This window comes from Sinocyclocheilus grahami, unplaced genomic scaffold (genome assembly GCF_001515645.1).
Source record: "Sinocyclocheilus grahami isolate Dianchi unplaced genomic scaffold, SAMN03320097.WGS_v1.1 scaffold281.1, whole genome shotgun sequence".
Taxonomy (NCBI): Eukaryota; Metazoa; Chordata; class Actinopteri; order Cypriniformes; family Cyprinidae; genus Sinocyclocheilus; species Sinocyclocheilus grahami.
In genome coordinates this window covers 1,862,339-1,886,474 of record NW_015505460.1, presented here as the reverse complement: position 1 = coordinate 1,886,474, position 24,136 = coordinate 1,862,339, and the positions used below count along the sequence as shown (strand labels likewise).

Sequence of the window (24,136 nt, the reverse complement as noted above, 5' to 3'; positions counted from 1 at the left end):
TTAGAACACGTTTTAGTTTACTTGCACCTGCCATCTACTGACTGTTCTCACTAAACGTGACCCTTCTTCACGTCCAGCAGATGGCAGTATGAAGCCTGCTCCTGCTCGCGATCGCCATGTCGCTCCCGCAGCAGAGGAAGAGAGTCTCAGCGAGAAAGTCAAGAGGCTCCGCGCTCACCATCCGCGGAAAGGAAGGAGAAACGCCACCGATTCCCGGTCCGTAGATCGTCGTGTCGATCCGTGAGACAGGGCCGAGGCGCGGAGATCAGGGAAGCCTCCTGTCGTCGGAGAAGCGCGCATTATGGGAAACGCAGCGACTGCCAAGAAAGGCAATGAAGTGGAGAGCGGTAAGAGCGCGAGCGTTACCTGATAGCACGAGATGCATTACTTTATAAAGTCCTTGCTCTCCTTATAATGTCGCTAGCGCTGTTTATTTAACTTTGCAGCCAAGGCTAATGTTAGTCAGCTGGTCAGTGAAGGTTTGCGTGTTTATATGATGAAATCGTGTTTATTATGCATGCTCCACAGCCAACAAAAATGCTTTCGTAATTGATTTTTCGCTCTGCTGTAGTTGTTTTCATCTGGAAGCCACACAATGAGCCGAAAGGTTAGAGGCCCAGACCTGCTGCTAGCCTGTATCAGGAGAAACACTCGCACAGACGCTGTTTCTTATCGTTTGCATATGTTTTCTACATCTCCACTTGCCTTTAGATAATGCACATGCACACGAGCAGTTGATCAGTTGTGCTGAACTGCAGAATCAATAGCATGATCACTGGCTGTCAGGGCGGGCCTGCAGTCTCTACACTGCCTCTAGTAAACAACAGCAAGTCATTAAGTTCATTACTGGTGCTGAGCATAGGATGAACTCTTAAAAAATGAACTAAAACGAGTGGATGCTTGCTTTTTTTTCTCTCTTTAATAAAATGACATTTTAGATTAGCGCAAAACTATTAATAAACTCTTAATTTGCTGGTTATTAAAAGTTTTATTGATTCTTGTTAGTTTAGGTGTTGGGTGGGTTAAGGGATGTAGAATACAGTCATGCAATAATATGTGCTTTATAAGTACTAATAAACAGCCAATGCTAGTATGAAAAAGCATTTTTTATTTTTTTTGCAGGCGTGCTGCATGGTTTGATGGATGTAATAAAAGATATCATATACATTGCAGCATCACTAACCTGGATATTAACTATACAGTTAAGTTGGTTGCATGAATAAAAAATTGTAAAAAAGCAAAATATTTGAACTGTTATTATATATGATGTTACGCGGCTTGATTTGAAAGTACTTAACATTTGGATAACCACTTCGCTATATACATCTTTAAATTCAAACCCTGTCTCAAAAAGCTTAAACCGGCCTTAGCTGGATTGCTGGCCATAGCTGGTTTATGATGGTCTTTCATCTTGACCAGGCTGGTTTTTATCCGGGTTAGCCTGCTGATCTCTAAGCGTGAGCAGCTGGTAAGTGCCCGAAAACAGCCAACAGACCAGCTTAGTCTTGAGTGTGGTTTTGTTTTCGTGTGTGAACATAAGAGCAAAAACAAAAGGATTGCCTTCTTTAAATTATACATATATTAGGTTCACTTTGTACAAACCAGCATAAGGACATATATGCGTATTATAAGTGATCCTCAAGAAAGGTATACAAAGCATCATGGCATTTTTATAAAGCTGACATTGACGTGAGCAGCTTGCCGTCTACAGAGGATAAGAGTAATTAGTAGATTTGAAAGGCTTGATGCTATCAACTGCAATCGACACTGTTAGTTTAAGTGTGACGCACGCTTACCCCGGATGCACTGCTCGGTGTGATGGACCTGCATCTCTCGAAATGCAATGTAGACTTCACATTTGAAGTGCTGAAATAACCAGCAGGTTTTATCTCATGGACAAAAATGCAGTGCATTGTAAATATTTAGGTTATTTTAAAGTGGAGCAGGTTATACGTTTTTTATTTTATTTTATTTTTTTGCAATAGTTAGATTCGGTCTTTGAGTCTGATTGGTTTTAGCAGACCAGCTGTCAGTCTATGTAGTAGCTAGGGCTGCACGATTAATCGAATGCGATCGTCATGCGCGTTTTGTTAGTAAAGCCGGTTCTGTGATCAGCAGTAAATCATCATCACGTGCTTTCAGACGGAGCAGCATTTACTACACAGAGCCGTAGTTCACTGACAAGTTACGCAAAAAAATTGCAGACGATTTTATTGCACGATTCTGAAATGGAAGAAATCGTTGGTGATAATGACAGCTGTTTGCATAGCTTCTCAGTGAACTACGGCGCTGTGAAGTAAATGCTGCTCCATCTGAAAGCACGTGAAAATATCACATTTAATAACATGCTTTTACTCCAAACTCACTTCATAACGTCAGTCGAGTGTCTGAAATAAACCCTTCTGTGAGATGACGTGGCTTCTTACACAGAATAAGGCACGCAACATATTTTATAGTATTTAAGCAGTGATAAAGGCATTGCATTATAAATATTATTATTATAATTTTCATTAAAATAAAGTATAACTCGGATAAACCGTATATTGGCGTAGTCGTGTGTTTATTAGTCACGCTGAATCAATGAAAGCAGTTGAATCTTCTGTTTATTCAGCTGCAGCGATAGCCATTTTCTGGGTTTCTTCTGCGAGGCGTATTTGGAGTTTCTCTGGCCTTCGGACGGAGATTTACTGCTGATCACAGAACCGTGTTTCACTGAAAGATACGCATGACAATCACAGCTTCTGCCGAATCTCGATTCCATTTCGATTTATCGTGCAGCCCTACTACTATGACAAAAATCATAGCTGTCGATTTTTCCCTTGAAATTGTAATTGCGATTTATTAATTACGATTACCACAATTTACATTGATTGAATGATGTTTATACCATTGTTTGAAGTAACTGCATGCCATATTTTTATATGAATATAAACACTAACTGAAAAACTTGTATTGCTTATATAAGCCTCTAATGTCAGCTATATTGGAAAGTAAAAATTAGCATGGTACTATAATGTATGTTCCTGTGGCTCAGTGGTAGAGCATTGCGTTAGCAGCGCAAAAGGTCGTGGGTTCAATTCCCAGGGAACACATACTGGTAAAAAATGTATAGCCTGAATGCACTGTAAGTCGCAAAGCGTCTGCTAAATGCATAAATTATTAAATTACAAAAAATTATAATGTTATAATAAAACTACAATTAAAACAATGGAAAAACCCTTAAGATAACCTGTAGAAAAACGCATCTTAAGCACGCAGAATAACATAAGTGGACTTTAAACGATTAATAGGCGCTTTGAATGATTATGTAATAGTGTCATCCGTAATTTTAATCGCGAATCGCCTTACTATGTAGTAATAGTAGGGATATTTTCCCTGACTCTTTCTGCAGGTTATATCATTACGCCAGTAGGATGGGGGAAATCACTGTGTTTATTAGAGAGTCATTGAATCGTTTACTCAACCATTTTGTGCAAAAACACATTCATTTAGGAAAAGAAACACCACCTGTGTTTTACTCTTGAGATTCGCAGTGTTTCTGTTTTCAGAGGCGGGACAAAACCAAGTAACTGGCAATATTGTTATAATATAATAATATATAAATATAATATAAGTTGCAACTTACTCAATATTAACTTTTTTTTAACTGCTGTATAAAAGCAAGAATCTATTTTTTTTAATGAAGCAGTGATATGTGGATACATTTACATTTAGCAGGAAAACAGATGAAATGACTATAATTTGTATAAAACATAAAATCCTCATAAGAAAACTGCTTATGCGCATCATGGATACGGAATTATACACTTCAATAACTTGAGCACACACACATACATTACATACACACACACACACACACACACACACACACACACATTACATACATACATACACACAGACAGACACACTGTAACACACACGCACATACATTACATACATACACACAGACAGACAGACACACACAGACACACACACACACATTACATACACACACACACACACACACACACACACATTACATACACACACACACACACGCACATACATTACATACATACACACAGACAGACACACATTACATACACACACACACACACGCACATACATTACATACATACACACAGACAGACACACACATACATTACATACACACACACACACAGACAGACACACACTGTAACACACGCACATACATTACATACATACACACAGACAGACAGACAGACAGACAGACAGACACACACATACATTACATACACACACACACAGACAGACAGACAGACACACACATACATTACATACACACACACACACACACAAAAAAAACAAACACACACACACAAAAACACACAGTATTGACTCAACTGGGTCTCAAAGATGTTAAGTGCTAAGAGCTGCTGGCAGAGTGAGAACACCTGAATGTGGAAAAATGCTCAGCGGAGACCTGGAACGCCGTAAAAGACATGTGGCCTGAGCTGTGATGACATGCTCGGGCATTACAAAAGTGTGTATTGGTGTGCGAGTGTGCCCTGTGCTATTCTTCCCCAAAAGACAAGACCAAACAGTTTAAAATGTGTTTCCACTGAGGTGTGTTTGTTTGCCGACGTGAGCACCGCAACACAAAGCTGCAGTTACGAGTCGCTTGGTTCTTTGTTCGGCAGATGCGAGGGCTCAAAACCCGACTGCGTTAAAACAGCACGGGATTGTGCTGAAAGCTTTTGCACTGGGAGGTAGATCCCGATTGAAATCGAATGAAAAGGGAGTCTGAAAACCGATTACAACAAAGTGTTTGAATGGCTTTTCCAGGTGGGTGAAGACTTGACCAGTGCATGTAAATGTGCATTAAATTCAATGTTAGGAAATGCCACAGGCCTATGAAAAATATTTAGAAAAAAACACACACACACACACACACACACACACACACACACACACACACAAAAGTGTGTATATATATATATTATACTAATAGTAATATTATTATCATCATCAGAGTAAAAAAAATCCCTGAAACAAGGAAAATGTATGGTAGAAGCAATACTTAAGTCAAGACATGTATAATATATTTTTTCAGAGAATTGATGTCTAATGCAAGTGTTTTTGTCTCGCTAAACTGTTAGATTTCTCGTTTGTTTTAAGAGCAAGATAAAAAGTGAAAAAAGAAAACACTAAAGACAGTGCATTAAGACAAAATACACTGAAGTTTATGAAAAATTCTCAGGTAAATTTGAACACGTTGATTGAAGTTGGATATTTGTATGTTGTAGAAATCCTTTTTATAAATTACGCAGTTCGTTCATTGCAGTCGCTACAGTTCAGTTTGCTGTTAAATTCCCAGTTACCTCTGTTTATCATTCATGACATTAATAGGTTGTCAGGAGGGTTGCAAAGGGGTGGAAAACTTCTGATACATTTCCGGAAACTTTCCAAAAATCCCTGGAGTGTTCCAAAAAATCCAAGAATATTTCTGAAATTTACTAGAAATGTTCCACCTTTTTGCAACCCTAGTTGTCAGACAATCTTGAAAGATCCCTGACCTTGTCCCAAAAAAAGTAAATTTATACTACAAGATAAAAAAATAAACCTTAACATTTCTGTAAATTCATCTTAATCTTAATCTAATCTGCTTTGTCTATAAGCGTTGTACTGATGAGCGGTTGTGCTTCGCCAAACGGTTCAATCCAGGCCATCACATGCTTGCGAAGCGAGAACATGCCATAAAAGGCTGTGACGGTGAGAAGAATCCTCCTGCAGACATCTGCTGTTGTAAAAACCTTCAAACCAGTTAGAGCGACGCAAACTAGCTGTTAGAAATGAAGCACACTTCTGCAGGGCCCAAAACCATTTTTGTGCATACAGCTTTTGAATGTTATAAACCACGATGAGCATCCTCAGATTGGCTCTAGTAGTCGTCTTTGTCTTATTCAGCGTAAACGATAAACTTTTGAGTCTTTCTATCAGCGTTTGCTTTGTCTAGTTTTTTATAGCCCTGTACTTTTGTCACATCTAATCCATGTCTTGCACCGTCTAACTGATGTGATTGTTTGACAGAAGTCTTTCTTCTCTCTCTCTCTCTCTTTGTCTTTCTCTCTGATTCTTCATCATCCCATCCATGTGGGTGAATGTTCCTGAAAATCCTTGGTGATCTGTAGAGACGTTTGGTATGATCACAATTACATTAAGTTACCGCAGTGACGGAAAAACATCCTGCAAGAAAAGCCACGGTGTATTTAATCATGAGCTTTTTTCCTCGTTTTTCCGTCACTGCGGTCAACTGAAGTCTGCTGTGTTGTTTGTTTTATGTGGGATTGTCTTAACTTATACTTTGGATGTTCTGCTCCTGTGTTCATAAATAAAATACATGCATGCTTCACAAAAACTCTTTTTCACCTCTGATGTCCGTGACAACCCTTGCCTGATTTTGATGTCTAGAAAATGCTAGAACTAGAAAAATATTCCCTCATTTACTTGTCATCTTAAATATGAAGAATATTATTTGATATAAAATGTTATTTTTCAGCTATAATTTCGTAATTCAGATTTTTGTATTTCTTCCTCACAGTGAAAGAGTTTCTAGCCAAAGCCAAAGAAGATTTCTTGAGAAAATGGGAATCTCCACCACAGGTGTGTTGTTTATTTATTTTTATTATTATATATATATTTTTAATTCTTCCTCATTATGAGTGATGAAGCACAGCACCATTCACACAGTCAGCAACTAAAGCAATGCGATCGCATTCATTTTCAATAACCGGTGACTTCTGTGATCATAAGGTCTTGTCAGATACTGTATTGAGTGTTGCCGAAACAGTGAATTTAAAGGAATAGTTCACCCAATAACAAAAACGTACTCCCGCTCATTACATCCAAAATGTAGATGAGTTTGTCTCTTCCATCAGATTTGTAGAAATGTAGCATTGCATCAGTGTCTCAGCAATGGATGCGTGAAAGAGTTTCTAGCCAAAGCCAAAGAAGATTTCTTGAGAAAATGGGAATCTCCACCACAGGTGTGTTGTTTATTTATTTTTATTATTATATATATATTTTTAATTCTTCCTCATTATGAGTGATGAAGCACAGCACCATTCACACAGTCAGCAACTAAAGCAATGCGATCGCATTCATTTTCAATAACCGGTGACTTCTGTGATCATAAGGTCTTGTCAGATACTGTATTGAGTGTTGCCGAAACAGTGAATTTAAAGGAATAGTTCACCCAATAACAAAAACGTACTCCCGCTCATTACATCCAAAATCTAGGTGAGTTTGTCTCTTCATCAGATTTGTAGAAATGTAGCATTGCATCAGTGTCTCAGCAATGGATGCTCTGCAGTGAATGGGTGCCGTCAGAATGAGAGCTGATAAAAACATCACAATAATCCACACCACTCCAGTCCATCAATTAAAGGGATAGTTCACCCAAAAATGAAAATTCGGTCATTAATTATTCACCCTCATGTCGTTGCAAACCTGTAAGACCTTCGTTCATCTTCGGAACACAAATGAAGATATTTGCGATGCATTCCGAGAGCTCTCTGACAAACATGCAGCTTTTTACTTCACTAGACATTCATTGATGGACTCGTTGATGAGCAAGTGACATAATGCTACATTTCTCTAAATCTGTTCCAATTAAGACATTTTTCTCTCTCTCTCTTGAATTCCAAAATCAGTTTTTAGTCTTTGTTTTGTGTTCATGAACAAATCTCCTTTCATCCAAAGCTTTGTGCTTTGTTACTTTTTATTTGAAACAAAGTCTCGGCTTTCAATTTCATCACAAAAGTCAAACAGTACATCTCTTTAATATCGTCATTTCATTCAACAAATTGGAATAGAAGTATAATTACATCATTTGATAATAAAACTGTGTTATGTTCAACTTTAATTTGTATGCTATTTTTGGAGTGTTGATCATTTACCGTATTGGCCCGAATATAAGACGACCCCCCCTTTTCCCAGATGTACCTTTTGAAAAATCAAATCTTGTTTTTTCTCAGTAAAACACATTGTGTCTTCAATTATTTTCACATTGCATATTTTTCCTATTTAAATTTTTGTTTTGAAAGTATGGTAAAAACTGGTCAAATGTACCAACAATCACGTTTAAAAAATATACACTTTTTGATATACCATTAAAAAAAACACAAAAAACGGTAGCCCATCTGAATTAGGACGTTTAGGCTATCCGTCTAATAGTAGCCCACCACAATCTTATCTTACTGTAGTCTTCAAATCTGGGTACCGTCTTACGTTTTAAAATCACAAAGAGTTTGGTCCCATCAGGCTAATATCTAAAAATAATTCAATCTGGACTCTATTGTATATGTTACCCTTTGTTATTATAGTAATGTGCCAACTGACAGGGTTTCTGTATAGTTTACAGCATTAGAGAGAAATTGATATGTACAGTACCTGATATACATCCAAATGAATACAACAAGAAGTGCTCTCAGACGATTAATCGCATCCAAAATAAGTTTTTGCTACATAATATACAGTATGTGCATGCACTGTGTATATTTATTATGTATATATTGTTAAATATATGTAAATATTTTCAATATATATACTGTATGTGTGTGTATTTATAAATACATAATAAATAAACACAGAACACACACATATATTATGTAAACAAAAACGTTTATTTTGGATGTGATTGATCGTTTGACAGCACTAATATATATATATATGCTAAAATAATTTTTAAGAAAATGTTTCCTTTTGGCAGCGTGTATCTACTCTATATAAATACATATATACACAAATTCTTCGATATTGTATTATTTCCTCAGAAATTAGTTTATGGTATTGTAGGACAGTTTATTTAAATGTTTGTTTTATGCTGTAGAGCACAACTGGTTTAGATGACTTCGACAAACTGAAGACGTTGGGCACGGGCTCTTTTGGGAGAGTCATGCTGGTTAAACACAAGGCTACGGATCAGTTCTATGCCATGAAGGTTCTGGACAAACAAAAGGTTGGTTGTTATCATGCAGGTAACCAAAATTACCATGCGTTTGCGATTTCTTTGAGTATTTCACACCATGCAAATATAAATTATTATAGATAAAACCATCAATGGTGCTTTTAAAGTCTAATTATTTATTTCAAAATGTAAGGTGTAATCTAGAGCTATGGCAATTGTATTTATATAGCACTATTTACTATAACCAGAGTAATTGAAGTTAACTGTGCATTAAAAGGTTTTAGCGAACTCGTTCAAATAATCAGAATCAAGTATTCAGACAGTGTGTAAATACAGTGTGTATGATGTATGAATACCCTCTCAAAAATTATTTTTGTCTTTTTTCATAGGTGGTGAAGTTGAAACAAGTGGAGCATACGCTAAATGAGAAGAGAATATTACAAGCAGTATCTTTCCCGTTCCTCGTCAGATTGGAATATGCCTTCAAGGTACTGTACTGCACCCTCCTATTGCCATTTCATTAAATTCATATAGTGATCAACAGATGCGTCAGCCAGGGAGAATAATCAGCCGATATTTGGCCACGAAAGGAGAAGTGTTATTGAAAACAACTTTTTATAAAGCGGATAGTTCCGGTGCTTGACTCTGATTGGCTGAGCCGTGTTCGAAGCTGTTGTAAATTACTCTACAAACATACACCTTTGTTGCCTAACAACACCCCTTAGCTGTTATAAATTCACTAAACCACGGCTTATTGCTTTATTGAATGTTTTGTATTTTATTTTATGAATTTAACGCGTTTTTTTTTTTCCATGTACATGGTGTACACATATTTTTCTAATCTTTTATTTCTCATTGTCTTTCATTTTTAAGTTAAAACGTCTTCAAAAGTTAAGCAACGTTGTTTACTAATAGAAGTCAGAGACTGTATTTCGGAAGATAAAAAGACTATGAAATGTCAATCGTGTATATGAAAATATGATGTTTATTGCAGGATCACAGTGACAAAGACTAGATGAAGTTCCTTGGATTCGTTTAAAACGATTAGAAGTTCAAATCAGAGCTATTTGCTATAGTCAAGCAATTTTCAACCATCTAAATATAGCTTCAAAACAAAAACTCAAACAAAGATAGACAAGAGCAAGGATTTTTCTCTTATTATTGTTGTTGGATTATTATTAATGGCAGCATAGGCAGCAGCAGGACTAATTGGCTGCGTTCTGTTTAGACGTCAGATATTTAGTCCCCTCCATTTATGGTCCCTTAAAAAGTAGCGGATTGTGTTTATATTAATTTTGCATCATAAAAGCATTTTGAGATGTGAGTGCATTTAGCATCAGAGAATTAGATTTTGCTCCCACCACTGAATTGTGAATACAACACCAAGTAAGCCAACGTAATGATTTTAAGCAATTATTATTTTTAAAAGCATGTTAACACGACAGTAATGCGAGCATAGCTTTTACAAAATAATAATAATAATGAATATAGATACAGCAAAGCATAAATGTGTAAAGATGTTTAAAAAGTTCAATGAGAAACAGCTAGAAGTAGGAGTGTGGTTTACTAGTTTAGACTTCAGTAATAGCCATCGAAAAATCCACTAGTTTTATTTGTCTCTGTTTTAATTCTGACTTTATTCTCACAGGACAACTCTAATTTGTATATGGTGATGGAGTATGTACCAGGAGGGGAGATGTTCTCACATCTTAGAAGAATCGGGAGGTTTAGGTGAGGGGAGACATGTTTGAGCTAATTATTCATTTACTGCTGGATCAACTAACATTAAACTCCAGCACAGGTTTATGCAAAGGATGCTCGTGTCTGGTCGAATTATTTTGTTGTTAACAATCGTTTCCAAAAATGTATTTTCTAGCTGTAGGATTGCATGTGTACAGTGTTTGTTATATTTTTTAATGTTATATTCTTCTCTGTACATGTTAGTAATTCACAACAAAATATCCTTTTTGCAAAATGACAGCACATAAGTGAGCAGTATAGTGCACGTGTGTGCGCGTGTCGAACTAAATATTTGATGTTGGAAGTTTAATTTGGGTCTAAAAGTGTTTTTTTATGAAACCCTACATTTAATGCAAGTAATGATATTCTTATTCAACTGTATGGGATTGTGATTTGTTATGGGATATGTCAGAAAGAGTTAGTATATTTAGCAGTGTTCAATAAATAAAAAAAGTAGTCTATGAATACCAGTGAAATGCATGATACAATTTTGGTATCAGAGGCAAAACTATGTAATTTTAAATATCTAGCTGTTGTCTTCTCTACATGCTAAGGCCGTTTTTGAGCTTGCTTCAGTGATTCTCTCGCTGATCTCTCGTTTTGTCTCTAACTCTTCGATGTGATTTCTTTGATCGACAGTGAACCACATGCACGGTTTTATGCTGCTCAGATTGTCCTGACTTTCGAGTACCTCCACTCACTAGACCTCATCTACAGAGACCTGAAACCTGAAAACCTACTCATTGACCAGCATGGATATATACAGGTAACTAGAACAAAAATACATATACAGTATGCAGTGGCAAGAATAAGTTTGTGCGTCCTTTGATTATGCATACAATGTGGTCTGTTCCTAATTTAACTTACGATTATTGACGAACACAATCTGAATAATCTATTAACACACAAACAGTTGTACTTTTCACATTTTTATTGAATGCATTGAGTAATGTTTCACTAGGGATGCACTGAAATGAAAATTGTAGGCCGAAGCCAAACAAAATGAAACACTGGGCCGAAGGCCGAATACCAAACATGTTTTGATCATTTTTCCCCCATGTAGGCCTATTTTGCCATTTTTTTTCACAATTGCATTAATTAAAATTGCCAAAATGTGCTTTTTACTGTTGTCCTGCTTTTCAAATAAAAAATCAATTACAAAACAACAATTAAAAAAAGATTTACTTAACACTGAACATTTTTTTAACATTCTAGCAGACATTATACCAACAAAGCACAATTTAGCTTAAAATTATTTTCGAGACTTGAATCAGGCATGTCTTTTTTACTGTACAAATAAAGGCAGCCTTGCTGAGCAGAAGAGACTTCTTTTAAAACATTAGAATATATTACAGATCCCAATTTGAATGCTATAATAAATGTATTAACAGAGCTGTTGTAGGGTAATTATTATTATCATTATTATTGTCTTTTTATTTTATTTTACATAACGACAGTAAAATTACAATACTACCATTTATGAATGTCGATGGAGTTGTTGCTTTTTCTCGGCTTTTATTTTGGCAGAAACCCACAGGAAGACCTCAGTGCTGCTTTTTGTTGACAACAGCATGCAGATTTATAAATGATTCTCATTACGAATTTGGAAGATGTTTGTCGCACGTATCATTGTCACATGCCTTTAAAAAATGCCGCGAGCTCATACAGCGCTGTCAGAATACATGCAATTTGTGCGTGCATTAGAAAATATAACATTCTGCAGTTTATTTACTAATCGTTTGAGGTAATTTCGTGATTTCAATCAGCATACAGTAACCTAACCACCAGCATTAGCCACCTTTTCTTCTCATCGGAGACTTGATGCAGCACTAAACAGTCTGTCGCTGTCGGTGCTTCACGCTTGTAATGATTTCTGCGGCTTTCTCTGATAGTTTTAAATACTTTCACACTGTCGACATGTTTGCTGCATTAGCGCGTGCCTCTATTTGATCGCGTTAGTCATTGTTCGGTTCATATTATTCGCCCTTTTCGCGTATTCAGCAGAACACCGAAAGAGATTTTTTTGCTATTTTCGGCCGAATAATTTCAGTTGCCGAATATTCGATGCATCCCTATCTTTCACGGTGCAGGGTGGAGAAAGAAGGGAATAGTAACTTTTAGATCCTCCTTTAAGCAGAGTGATTTTTCTGTAGCTGCTTATAAGACTTTTGACCCGTTTTAGACCATCCCTCTCCACAAACTTCAAATCATAAACCGCTTTACTGACATTCTGCTATAAAATGCCTTGATGTAATGTTGAATCCATTGTTCCTTTCAACGGCTTTTCCAATAGTCAGGGTTCGTACGGTCATGAAAAACCTGGAAAAGTCATGGAGTTTTAAAACGGCAGTTTCCAAGCCTGGAAAAGATTTGGAAAAGTCATGGAAATCTATTTCGCACATCTCTGTGTAATAGAATTGTGTTTAATCAGGTCCTGAGTTTCGGTGCGGGATAGTTTTACTCATTCGACTTTAAAATGAGGGAAATTCACACATTCATTCAACATAGCATGTAGGTTAGATGAGTAAATGAATCCACACGGACAATCAGATCAAATCAGTCATTCAGCTTCAGCTGCACCGCGTCTTCTCTCTTTGACTTTCTCTTCAAACGGCTTCACATCGGCGCATCTCGTCTGTGCTACAAGAGCTGCTGCACGCTGCCATACAAGACTCGCACTCGTGTTTCGGTCGCCTACAGTTGATAGAATTGTCACTTGCATAATCGGGTCATTGTTGCATCATCACAATTTATTATTTAGACGTGTTTTTAAGCCATTTGGTACTTGCGCACTCCAGATGCATTGAGTCACATCCAAAGCACGCGTGTATAAAGTCGCCTTGCGAGTACCAAATTGAGTTTGGTACCAAACATGGGCCTCAAATTTAGACCCAAGCCTGGCCCTTGTCCGACAGATTATCAGAATTCTCGGCCCGAGTCCGACTGGAGCCCGTGTTTTTTTTTCTCTTTCTCTTATCCATTACACAGCTGCTGTAGCAGCCAATAAAATAGCCTAGTTCAGATTTGGTTTTTAATGACAAAGTGGTTATATACATTTTTTAATGTTTTTTTTTATTAAGTTAATTTAGAAATATGTTTGGAATATTTTTTTGTTTGTTAAATTCAAGTTTTTGTTTTTTAAAATAGTGACCAAGCGGTCAGCGGTAGACAGTGATTTGAATATATGTGACCCTGCAGCACAAAAGCAGTGTTAAGACGCTGGGGTATATTTGTAGCAATAGCCAACAATACATTGTATGGGTCAAAATTATAGATTTTTCTTTTATGCCAAAAATCATTAGGATATTAAGTAAAGACTTAAAGACAAAACTTAATTCTTGATTAGTAATATGCATTGCTAAGAATTTCATTTGGACAACTTTAAAGGCGATTTTCTGATTTTTTGCACCAAAACATACCATACATCAATGGAAAGCTTATTTATTCAGCTTTGAGATGGTGTATAAATCTCAATTTTAAAAAATGTACCCTTATGACTGGTTTTGTGGTCCAGGGTCACATATAGGCTATGTTTGATCAATTTAGCCTTCTCAAATCATCACAACTTGCCTAAAATAAAATATATAGATATAAAATACAAGCATTTCACAATTTATACATTTAACCAGATACAAGTGCGCTGTTAGGCGCATATCCAATCGCGTGTACGGAGAGTTGAAGCTAAAGCGTGCTCTGCAGGACATGAAGGCGCCAGCGCGATCACTTGCATTTTAATACGCCATCATTTTTGCTCATAAAGGTAAGAGTAATATATAATTTGGAACTGCAAAGGGTCTACTTTTATTTGTGCACTCACAATATCAGCAAACGTTGCTTTTTTAGAAAACAAAACAGGATGTGCTTTCTGCCGTCTCTGTCTCTCTGAACAGAAGCCCTTCACAAAAATGAACCAAAACTCAAATTACTACTATTAATTACTACTTTAAAATGAAATAATTCAAATCGAAAACAAAAATTCTTCTATTGCGTATGCTTTAATGCGGAATTCTTCCAGCAGCGCTGAAGGCGCCTGCGCTCGCTGCTGCTGGACACTAAACACCGCCAGAGCTGCTCTTGACAGTCGCGGTAGCACGGTCTCGTGTTGTTTCCTTTTCATCACCATAATAATTGATGGATATCTAAACTCTAAGGAGGAAGCCTAAAACAAGCCCGATGCCCGGTCTGCGTCTGAGTTACGACTTGAAAATTGTCCCGAAGCCGTAAATAAGTTGGGGGCCATCGTAAGCACTGTCGGTTTTGTTTTAAGTTAATGTAAATCATTGCAAAAGAGAACAGTTTCCAAAACAAAATTCAGATTCAGAAAGTTAAATAAATGATAATATTCAGTGATGTGATATGTTCTCTATGTGGAGTAACGTCTGGCGCAGTTGCAGCTTGTACTTATTACTAAAAAAGAAATATTGCCTGAAGCAAACAATTAGCATTAATAGCCATTCATTTTAGTTAACATGCTATAAGTTGAACAGATTTTTATTCTTATTGTAAAATAATGGAACATTAGGTCATGAATATTGTCTCAAAAGTCATGGAAAAGTCATGGAAATGTATTGGTAAAAATGTGTACGAACACTCAATAGTGGACACATGGACAAGGACTTTTACAATTTGTAGAGTGGAGGTCTGGAAGTCTTTTGCTGTTATCCGTGGGTTCTTTTGTGCTTCTTTCAGGATTGCCTGTTGTGTTTTTAGTGATCATTGCTGGATGCTCACTCTTAAAAAAAATCAAGTGCAAAAATCTTTAAAGTGAATGGCTACTTGAAGGAATCATGCCTTTTTTATTTTGTAATATGCTTATTTATATCTCATTTTCTGAGTTTTCATTAAAAACGTTCTGTTTTAGTGCTTATTTAAGGCTAACAATCAGCGGTAAAATGCTCTGAACAAACATTTAATCCTCCAACGCATTCTACAGCCTGTTGTGTTTTTAGTGATCATTGCTGGATGCTCACTCTTAAAAAAAATCAAGTGCAAAAATCTTTAAAGTGAATGGCTACTTGAAGGAATCATGCCTTTTTTATTTTGTAATATGCTTTCATTTTCATTAAAAACGTTCTGTTTTAGTGCTTATTTAAGGCTAACAATCAGCGGTAAAATGCTCTGAACAAACATTTAATCCTCCAACGCATTCTACGTGAATAAAAAAAACAAAAACAAAAAAACTCTTTTGGTGTTCGGCCAAATAAGCGAAAAGACTGAATAAATTGTACCGAACAATGACGTGACGTGATCAAATAAAGGCACGCAGTAATGCAGCAAACATGTCGGTAGTGTGTAAGCATTTAAAACTGTCCGAGAAAGATGCACAAATTACTACAAGCGCCGACAGCGAGAGACTGTTTAGCACTGCATCGCATGTCTTCGATGAGAAAAGGAAGGGGTGGTTATTGCTGGTTACTGTATGATGATTGAAATCGCGAAATGGCCTTAAGCAATTAAATAAACTGCAGGACGTTATATTTTCTAATACACGCACAAATTGCATGTGTTCAAACAGCACTGCACAAGCTTGTGGCGTTATCGGCTTGTTAGCCAGGTTTCAAAGTCCAAAATCTGCACTGAAACCGTATTACTCGTCAGTTGCTCAGTAACATTTTTATGAATTAAAAAAAACCTGTAATTTTCCCGCACAGGTAACAGACTTTGGTTTTGCAAAAAGAGTAAAAGGCAGAACCTGGACTTTATGTGGAACTCCAGAGTACTTGGCACCAGAGATCATCCTCAGCAAGGTAATCCAGCATTACATCCAGCTTTAAATCCAAATTTACAAGCAGGGCAAAGCACTTATTTGTTTCTCAAATTTAGGGATACAACAAGGCTGTGGACTGGTGGGCCCTTGGTGTTCTCATATATGAAATGGCAGCTGGATATCCCCCATTTTTTGCAGACCAGCCTATTCAGATATATGAGAAAATTGTGTCTGGAAAGGTACTAGCAAGTTGCATGTATACGTGTACAGTCAAGCAATTAGATTAATTTGGATAAGCAGTGAATGCACAATCAAAATGGCATCTTGAACGTGTTTTGTAGGTACGATTCCCCTCGCACTTCAGTTCGGATCTGAAAGATCTGTTGAGGAATCTGCTGCAGGTGGACCTGACCAAGCGCTACGGCAACCTGAGGAATGGTGTCAATGATATCAAAAACCACAAATGGTTTGCCACAACGGATTGGATAGCCATCTATGAGAGAAAGGTATGATGCTCAGTCTTCAGTTATGCAGTCTGAGCCTAATACCGGAGGTGCTGGATTTTCTTTACCACATCCACCATATTGAGTGTTTTTTTTTCTTCTTCCGATTTATCTGTCTATTACATCTTAAAGTGACAGCAGCCTAATAGCCAGGATATTTTAACAGGGAATGTTTTGTAAAAACAAAGAAAATTGCATTATCTTTCAGCCTGTCACCATTATGCAAACATGAAATAGCAAACAGTAGTAGTTTTCTATAGGTTCCTACGTTGCTCTTTTAATTGTTTTTATGTAAACATGAGTTTGAAGGACGTGTTTGCATCTCGAAGATGAGATGCCGCTCAAGGTAAAAGACGACAACTGTCTCCTTGCTGTTTTTCCCCCCATTGCAATGGTCTTTGTCAACGCAAAAGTGCATTCTGTGTGAATAACACCTAGCAATGTAATCATATCGCTTCATAGCGCGCACGGTTAATCATGAGCGCCGTCGTGCCCGGATCTTTTTTTTTCTCCAAGCTACTACTTGTTTGCTATTACTCAAAATCGTAATTCCTTCATTTAAAAAAAAAAACTAAACCTCATCAAATCTGAAAAATCGCCCAGCCTTAGTTGCAGGGAAGAGAGGTTTTAAGTTTGTTTTTGATTACATCAGTTTCTCCCATCACCCACCAGGTGGAGGCGCCGTTCATACCAAAGTGCCGAGGTCCTGGAGACACAAGCAACTTTGATGACTATGAAGAGGAAGACATTCGTGTATCTGTTACAGAAAAATGCGCAAAGGAGTTCTCCGAGTTTTAGTTACGGACACATCAAAGCTAGACATATATGCATATATACATATATTTACTTATCTATATATATATGTATATATATGTGTGTGTGTGTGCATCACACAACACATCAAATAAGGGTATCTTTGCACTCTAAAGACATGGGATGAGCAGAGAGCACATCACCGTCAGAGTTCTCGTGTACTTCCTTCATTCCATCGGGCTTTAGATGTCACCGGGGTTCTCTTGCTCTTAACCATCATGCACTGCTCCATCAGTTCACTCTCTTCCTGCTCCGCTTTCACTTTGTCAAATGACCCGTGTTCCCCACTTAAAAGCTTATTTTTTTGACAGATGTTTAAGTATGGCATTACAAATATGGATTTGGGGGGGGGGGCATTGTTACTCCATTTGTTGTTGTTGTTGTTGTTTGTTCATGGCGGCGTCATACAGTGTTGTTATTTGAAAGGTAGCCGTTGCCTGTACCTATTGGCATTTTTTGGTGTTACACATCCATGTCCTTTTTATTTCCTTTTCACCTTTAGACCAAAACAACTGACAACTTTTTCAGGTCTTTTTGTTACGTGTGCAAATCTGTCGAATTCAGAGCGTTTTTTTTATTTTGTTTAAACCACGTTGTGTGTTGAAAGCATGACCAAAACCATCGTGTTGTGAGCGGCAGAGGAGGAGGTCTTGACTCGTCAGATTTGCCTTAGAAACTGGATATTACAGAGCCCACAGAATGATTGCATTACAGATGTTACGGTGGTCTTTGTGTCACGATGTTACAGTCGAAGGTCCAGCCTCGTGCATATACTGACAGATGTTGTTAGCAATATAAAACATATCTTATTTTACCACTTTTGTGCATTTTTATTCATTATACAAATGTTTTATTCTGAAATAGAAGATACAACCTGTAAAGATCATTTTAACTGCTGTTTCTCATCGGATATTTAACACAAACCGCAAATGCATTGGTGCAAACTGCTATAAAACGAGTCAGATTATCACAGTGAGGCACTTCTCAGTTCACCGTTTTTAATTAGTTTGACCTGAAGCTGTTTTGCAAAGTTCTCTGAAAATTGTAAAACTGCCAAAACTCCATGTTGTCTCCTCTGTTGTTGCTGTTGAACTTCTGTCGTTCTTTTATTCTTATGACCCAATGTAGAGTTGAAACTTCTAGATATGCATATTGTTTGACAAGTTTGAGTTTCCAGGTACATTCTCACAGACATATACTAAGAAACTGAATATGTTACAAAGACAGAGAGATGAAACCGAGGTTAGTAAGCCTCTTCTCCTTTGTATCACCTATAATCCAGTTATTGTTCAGCTCATAATGCGTATATGCATTATTTCTTATAAATGTTTTTATTTATACACACATTAGAGAGATGCTAATAAATTTTATTTTTAAAACTGGTTGTTCTTTTGAGTGGATATAAATGGTGTTTATACTCTGAAGAACCCTTTACATAACACTTAGGCTTTTTCTTTTTAATTATAACGAATGCCTTTAGAAACCACCTTTTCTGTCAGGCAGGTTATTGTTTGCAAACGGCGTTGTGCCATTTCAGGCTAAATTGGGATGTTTTTGGATAGAATTGTGAAAGGAAGCAACATTGACAGTTTTGTGTATATATATATATATATATATATATATATATATATATATATATATATTAGCAATTCATTCAGCCAGTAGCAGTCTTAAGCATACTAGTGTTCATGCAATCAAGCAAAATCACACAAGCAAGAGTGCTGCTGTTACAAATATTAATCACAATTGCAAATGTGATTGCTTTTATACCACTTAAAAAAATAATAATCAAAAATAGTGAAAGGGTTAATTCACTCAAAAATGAAACTGTCATCAATTACAGTTGTGTCTTTCCAAATCCATACATTGTTCAAAACACAAAGCAAGATATTTTTAATAAAACGTGTGTTTTCTGTTCTACTAAAAAAATCAATTTCCCCAAAACGTTGATTTAAAAAGCTCATAATGACATAAAGTAATCCTCTCCAATCACACGGTTTAATTCAAGGTTTCTGAAGAGCTATTATAGTTTGTATTCACATATAAATATCGATCAATGCACATGCATAGAGCACGTCAAATGTGGACCAAAAACACGCTTGCTTGATGCTCGACAACCACTGAGGGTTTTTGTATGATTGAGCAATATTTATATGATCACAAATGTGGTAGTGCTGTCCAACGATTAATCGCGATTAATCGCATCCCCCAAAAAAAAGTGTTTACGTAATATATGTGTGTGTACTGTGTATATTTATTATGTATACATATAAATACACACATGCAAATATATATTTATATACATAACTCCATGTAAGTGTCCATTTGATTCTCTCAAGTGTGTGAAATGCTGTGTCCATGAGCAACTATAGACGGCTAATCAAGTGTTCAAGATGGAAGACAACATTAAGTCCTGCTTTAACCTTTGAATAGCAACTGGGACATTTGTCATCCCATAAGGAAGGACAACAATATGACCCATCAGGTCTCAAAAGGGGCACGTGCTCCCTTCAGGAGCCCTAATCCTGTTCCTGGAGATCTACAGTGCATCAGAAGAAAAAGAAGGATTATTGCAATGTTATTATATTTATCTTTTAAAATAATTATTGTGCATTTATAACACACTAAGTAAGACTGCGTGATGGTAAATCTGACATCTTACTTCTCTCGTGACTTATCAATTTCTCTAGTTTTCCTCAAACGCATGTGTGAGCGGTGTAAGCAGTCACATCAGGACCTGTGCACAACGGATGAAGCATGTACTGACAATGTTGTGCAGCAGGGGGCGCCAGAAGACACTGCATGGATTAAAAGTGGAATAATGTAAACATTTTTAGGAGCCAGTTTTTGTCCTTGTCAATAGATTAACCTAAAATGTAGTGTATAAAATTTCAAATAAGTGCACACAGTATTTGCTTTATAATTGAGCTTTATCATGATACCACGACCAATGCATGCTACATCTTATTTTGAGTCGCGAAACGCTTTTGGGAGTTCGGGCAAAGGGGGTGCACTGAGAAAACATTTTTTTATACTGTTCTTGCACTATTTGCAATGCTAATGAGCATTGCCAAAACTAATGCATAATAGAAAAAAGCAGCTGTCTGAGCTATTTTAACCCTCTGTTATGCAGCTTGCAGCTACAAAGCTTTGCTCTGCCCACTTCTCTCTCTCTCTCTCTCTCTCTCTCTCTCTCTCTCTCTCTCTCTCTCTCTCTTTTGCAAATCCCTCTTTTCTGTGTGCTCCAGTTTCCAGAGAGGAATTCCCTCTTCCTGCAGCAGCACACCATTCCATGTCAGGGCTCTGCTAATGAGCTGATGACCTGAATCAGACGTGTTTGTGCTGATGAATCACTGCTGCAAAGCATCATGTTGCTCTATATTGTTTCCCCCCACATCATTTTTACTGATTTATTCCTTTGAGGTTAAATTACTATACAGACTCATATAATTCATCCCACACCATGTGTGCGACATGATTGATGCTTCATAATGCGTTGCTTACAATTTTCAGTAACACTTTAGGGACTAATTCTCACTATAAACTAGTTTGCATGCATATTACTAGCATATTTGCTGTTTATTAGTGCTTATAAAGCACATTCTGCATGATCTTATTTTAGATCCCTTAATCCACTCAATACCTAAACATAACCACTACCTTGTAAACGATTAATAAGCAGCAAATTATTTTTGGTAAATATTCAGTTCATCATTATCAAAATGCTTTTAATGATTTATAACTTAAAATGTTACCCTGCAGGTTGCAATATTCAAAATGCCTACGATGCAATGTTTTTGATAATTATGTTGATTTTGCATGCTTTAAGTTTGCTTCATATGCATGTGTGTCGCATTGGGGGTTGCTTTTAAGAACATTTCTTTCATTTTCCAACTATAGAACAGTAAAACTTATACAAAAACAGTAATAGTCTAAGCTAATACCTAAAACAAAAATTCAGCATGTACATTATTTAAAAAAAACTGGAAGGTTCACACAAAACATTCTGTCATTATGTGAAAACTTGCTGTCCAGCTCATAAAGCACTCATAAAACTCTGTTCTTCCCAAATTGTTGTAATCAGCATAACATGCACACAAAAGATTTTAGTCACAGCTAAATGAACTGTGAAATTCTAATTGTGTACTTCATTACTAATGCACAGAATCACAACTTAATAGTCAAGGTAGTGCCATGATTCATTTCTGACGGGAATGAAACCGAGGCTGTGAGGGACTGAAGTACAGTGTGTCCAATGGATTGCGCTGTTGTTTAACAACATACCGACTGTTCAGCTGACAAAACATCTTCAGGAAAAAAAAAAAAAGAACCAGAACTTTCAAGTAGACAAAAACGCCATAAAACCGTTTTGAAAGTAGTGAGTTGTGAAAATTGCTAATAAGCTGTCCATGCCATAGTAAAGACTGTAAGCTTGTCCCTCACAGCCTTGTTTTCATCAGCGTTAAATTCAATGTCTAAGGCCTATGGCTTGTTTTGTTGTGATGTATTATATATTTCCGGGTCCAAGCCTCCTCTCATGTGAGAATACTTGCTCAACGGATATTTATGAGCACAGTTCTTTTATGGCACACATTTAAGTTAAGCACATGTTGTACACTATAGGACACCTGTAGTATTTTATGACTACAGACTATTTTAATTTTAATGACTCATAAAAGATGAATCACTGCCTTCCCAAATGAGATTTCGATATAGAGATGAAGGTTAACTTAGGAACATTATTTTTAAAGAGTTTAAAGTAATTCAGGGGGCTTGTTACCATATACCTAAAATAAATGCATGGTTTCAAGGTAAAACATTCTTATCTGTGACCCTGGAGATAAGCTGTCCATGCCATAGTAAAGACTGTAAGCTTGTCCCTCACAGCCTTGTTTTCATCAGCGTTAAATTCAATGTCTAAGGCCTATGGCTCGTTTTGTTGTGATGTATTATATATTTCCGAGTCCAAGCCTCCTCCTCTCATGTGAGAATACTTGCTCAACGGATATTTATGAGCACAGTTCTTTTATGGCACACATTTAAGTTAAGCACATGTTGTACACTATAGGACACCTGTAGTATTTTATGACTACAGACTATTTTAATTTTAATGACTCATAAAAGATGAAATCTTCCCAAATGAGATTTCGATATAGAGATGAAGGTTAACTTAGGAACATTATTTTTAAAGAGTTTAAAGTAATTCAGGGAGCTTGTTACCATATAGCTAAAATAAATGCATGGTTTCAAGGTAAAAAAATATTATCTGTGACCCTGGAGCACAAAACCAGTCATAAGGGTCGATTTTTTTAAATTGAGATTTATACATCATCTGAAAACTGAATAAATAATATTTCCATTGATGTATGGTTTGTTAGGATAGGACAATATTTGGCTGAGATGCAACTATTTGAAAATCTAGAATCTGAGGGTGCAAAAAAATCTAAATATTGAGAAAATCATCTTTAAAGTTGTCCAAATGAAGTTCTTAGCAATGCATATTACTAATCAAAAATTAAGTTTTGATATATTTACGGTAGGAAATGTACAAAATATGATCTTTATGTTTATCTTTATCCTAATGATTTTTGGCATAACATAGAAATGTATAATTGTGACCCATACAATGTATTGTTGGCTATTGCTACAAATATCCCCCAGCGACTTAACACTGCTTTTGTGCTCCAGGGACACATTTATTGATTTCATTAAAAAGTTGGAAACATTATTTTGATCAGTTCTGTCAACATACTAATGTTGATCATTACATTACGTTTGCTGTTGTCTGTAATTTAAACTCAAATTTTTGTATTAATGGGTTTTTTCAGGTTCCTAGCATGCTTTGGGAGAATAAACATTGAAATTAAGTGTTATTTTATGTGTTTTTTTTTAGTGAAGGGAAAGAAGTGTTAGTGTTTAATGCGGTTATGTTTGACATTCTAAAGAGTTTCTGCTTGTGTTGGAGTTTTTGTGATTATTTTGCTGAAAAAACATGAAAGTAAACACAGACTAATATTTGATGACTTTTTACACTGATTAAAAAGCGTTCATTCTTTGTTAAACATATGCACTCAATTACCGCTCCTCTGTAAAATTATGTTATGGCGTTTTTAAATACTAATCTCTATGCATAAAATGTATTATTATTATTTTTTCTTTTATTTAATAAGGAAGGTCCCGCTTAGATATAATATATCTTCTACCAGGAGTCCTGCTAATACAGTGTCGTTCATAGAATATAATATGTGCAGATATGGATTATTATATGCAGTGTTCCTTCACTAAAATGTGCACTAAATATAATTTGCAATAGCCAAAACTTTTCTTTCTTTCTTTCTTTTAACTTAAAAAGCCTATGAAGCCAATATAAGATATATATATATATATATATATATATATATATATATATATATATATATATATATATATATATATACAGAGTGT

The 24,136-nt window shown here is 36.3% G+C and overlaps 1 protein-coding gene across 2 annotated transcripts; it reads left to right on the top strand.

Annotated features, from left to right (window-relative positions):
* Window positions 1–264: 264 nt before the first annotated feature.
* Window positions 265–19,019, top strand: prkacbb (protein kinase, cAMP-dependent, catalytic, beta b). 2 transcript variants are annotated; one of them, XM_016292178.1, is made up of 11 exons: window positions 265–347; window positions 6,153–6,161; window positions 6,563–6,624; window positions 8,852–8,980; window positions 9,319–9,417; window positions 10,578–10,660; window positions 11,309–11,435; window positions 16,321–16,416; window positions 16,493–16,615; window positions 16,718–16,882; window positions 17,552–19,019. In XM_016292178.1, the coding sequence occupies exons 1-11, from the start codon at window positions 302–304 to the stop codon at window positions 17,675–17,677; spliced, it is 1,065 nt and encodes a 354-aa protein (XP_016147664.1). In that variant the 5' UTR covers window positions 265–301; the 3' UTR covers window positions 17,678–19,019. The 2 variants fall into 2 exon arrangements, with proteins under 2 accessions (XP_016147664.1, XP_016147665.1); XM_016292179.1 differs by lacking the exon at window positions 6,153–6,161.
* The last annotated feature ends 5,117 nt before the right edge of the window (window positions 19,020–24,136 follow it).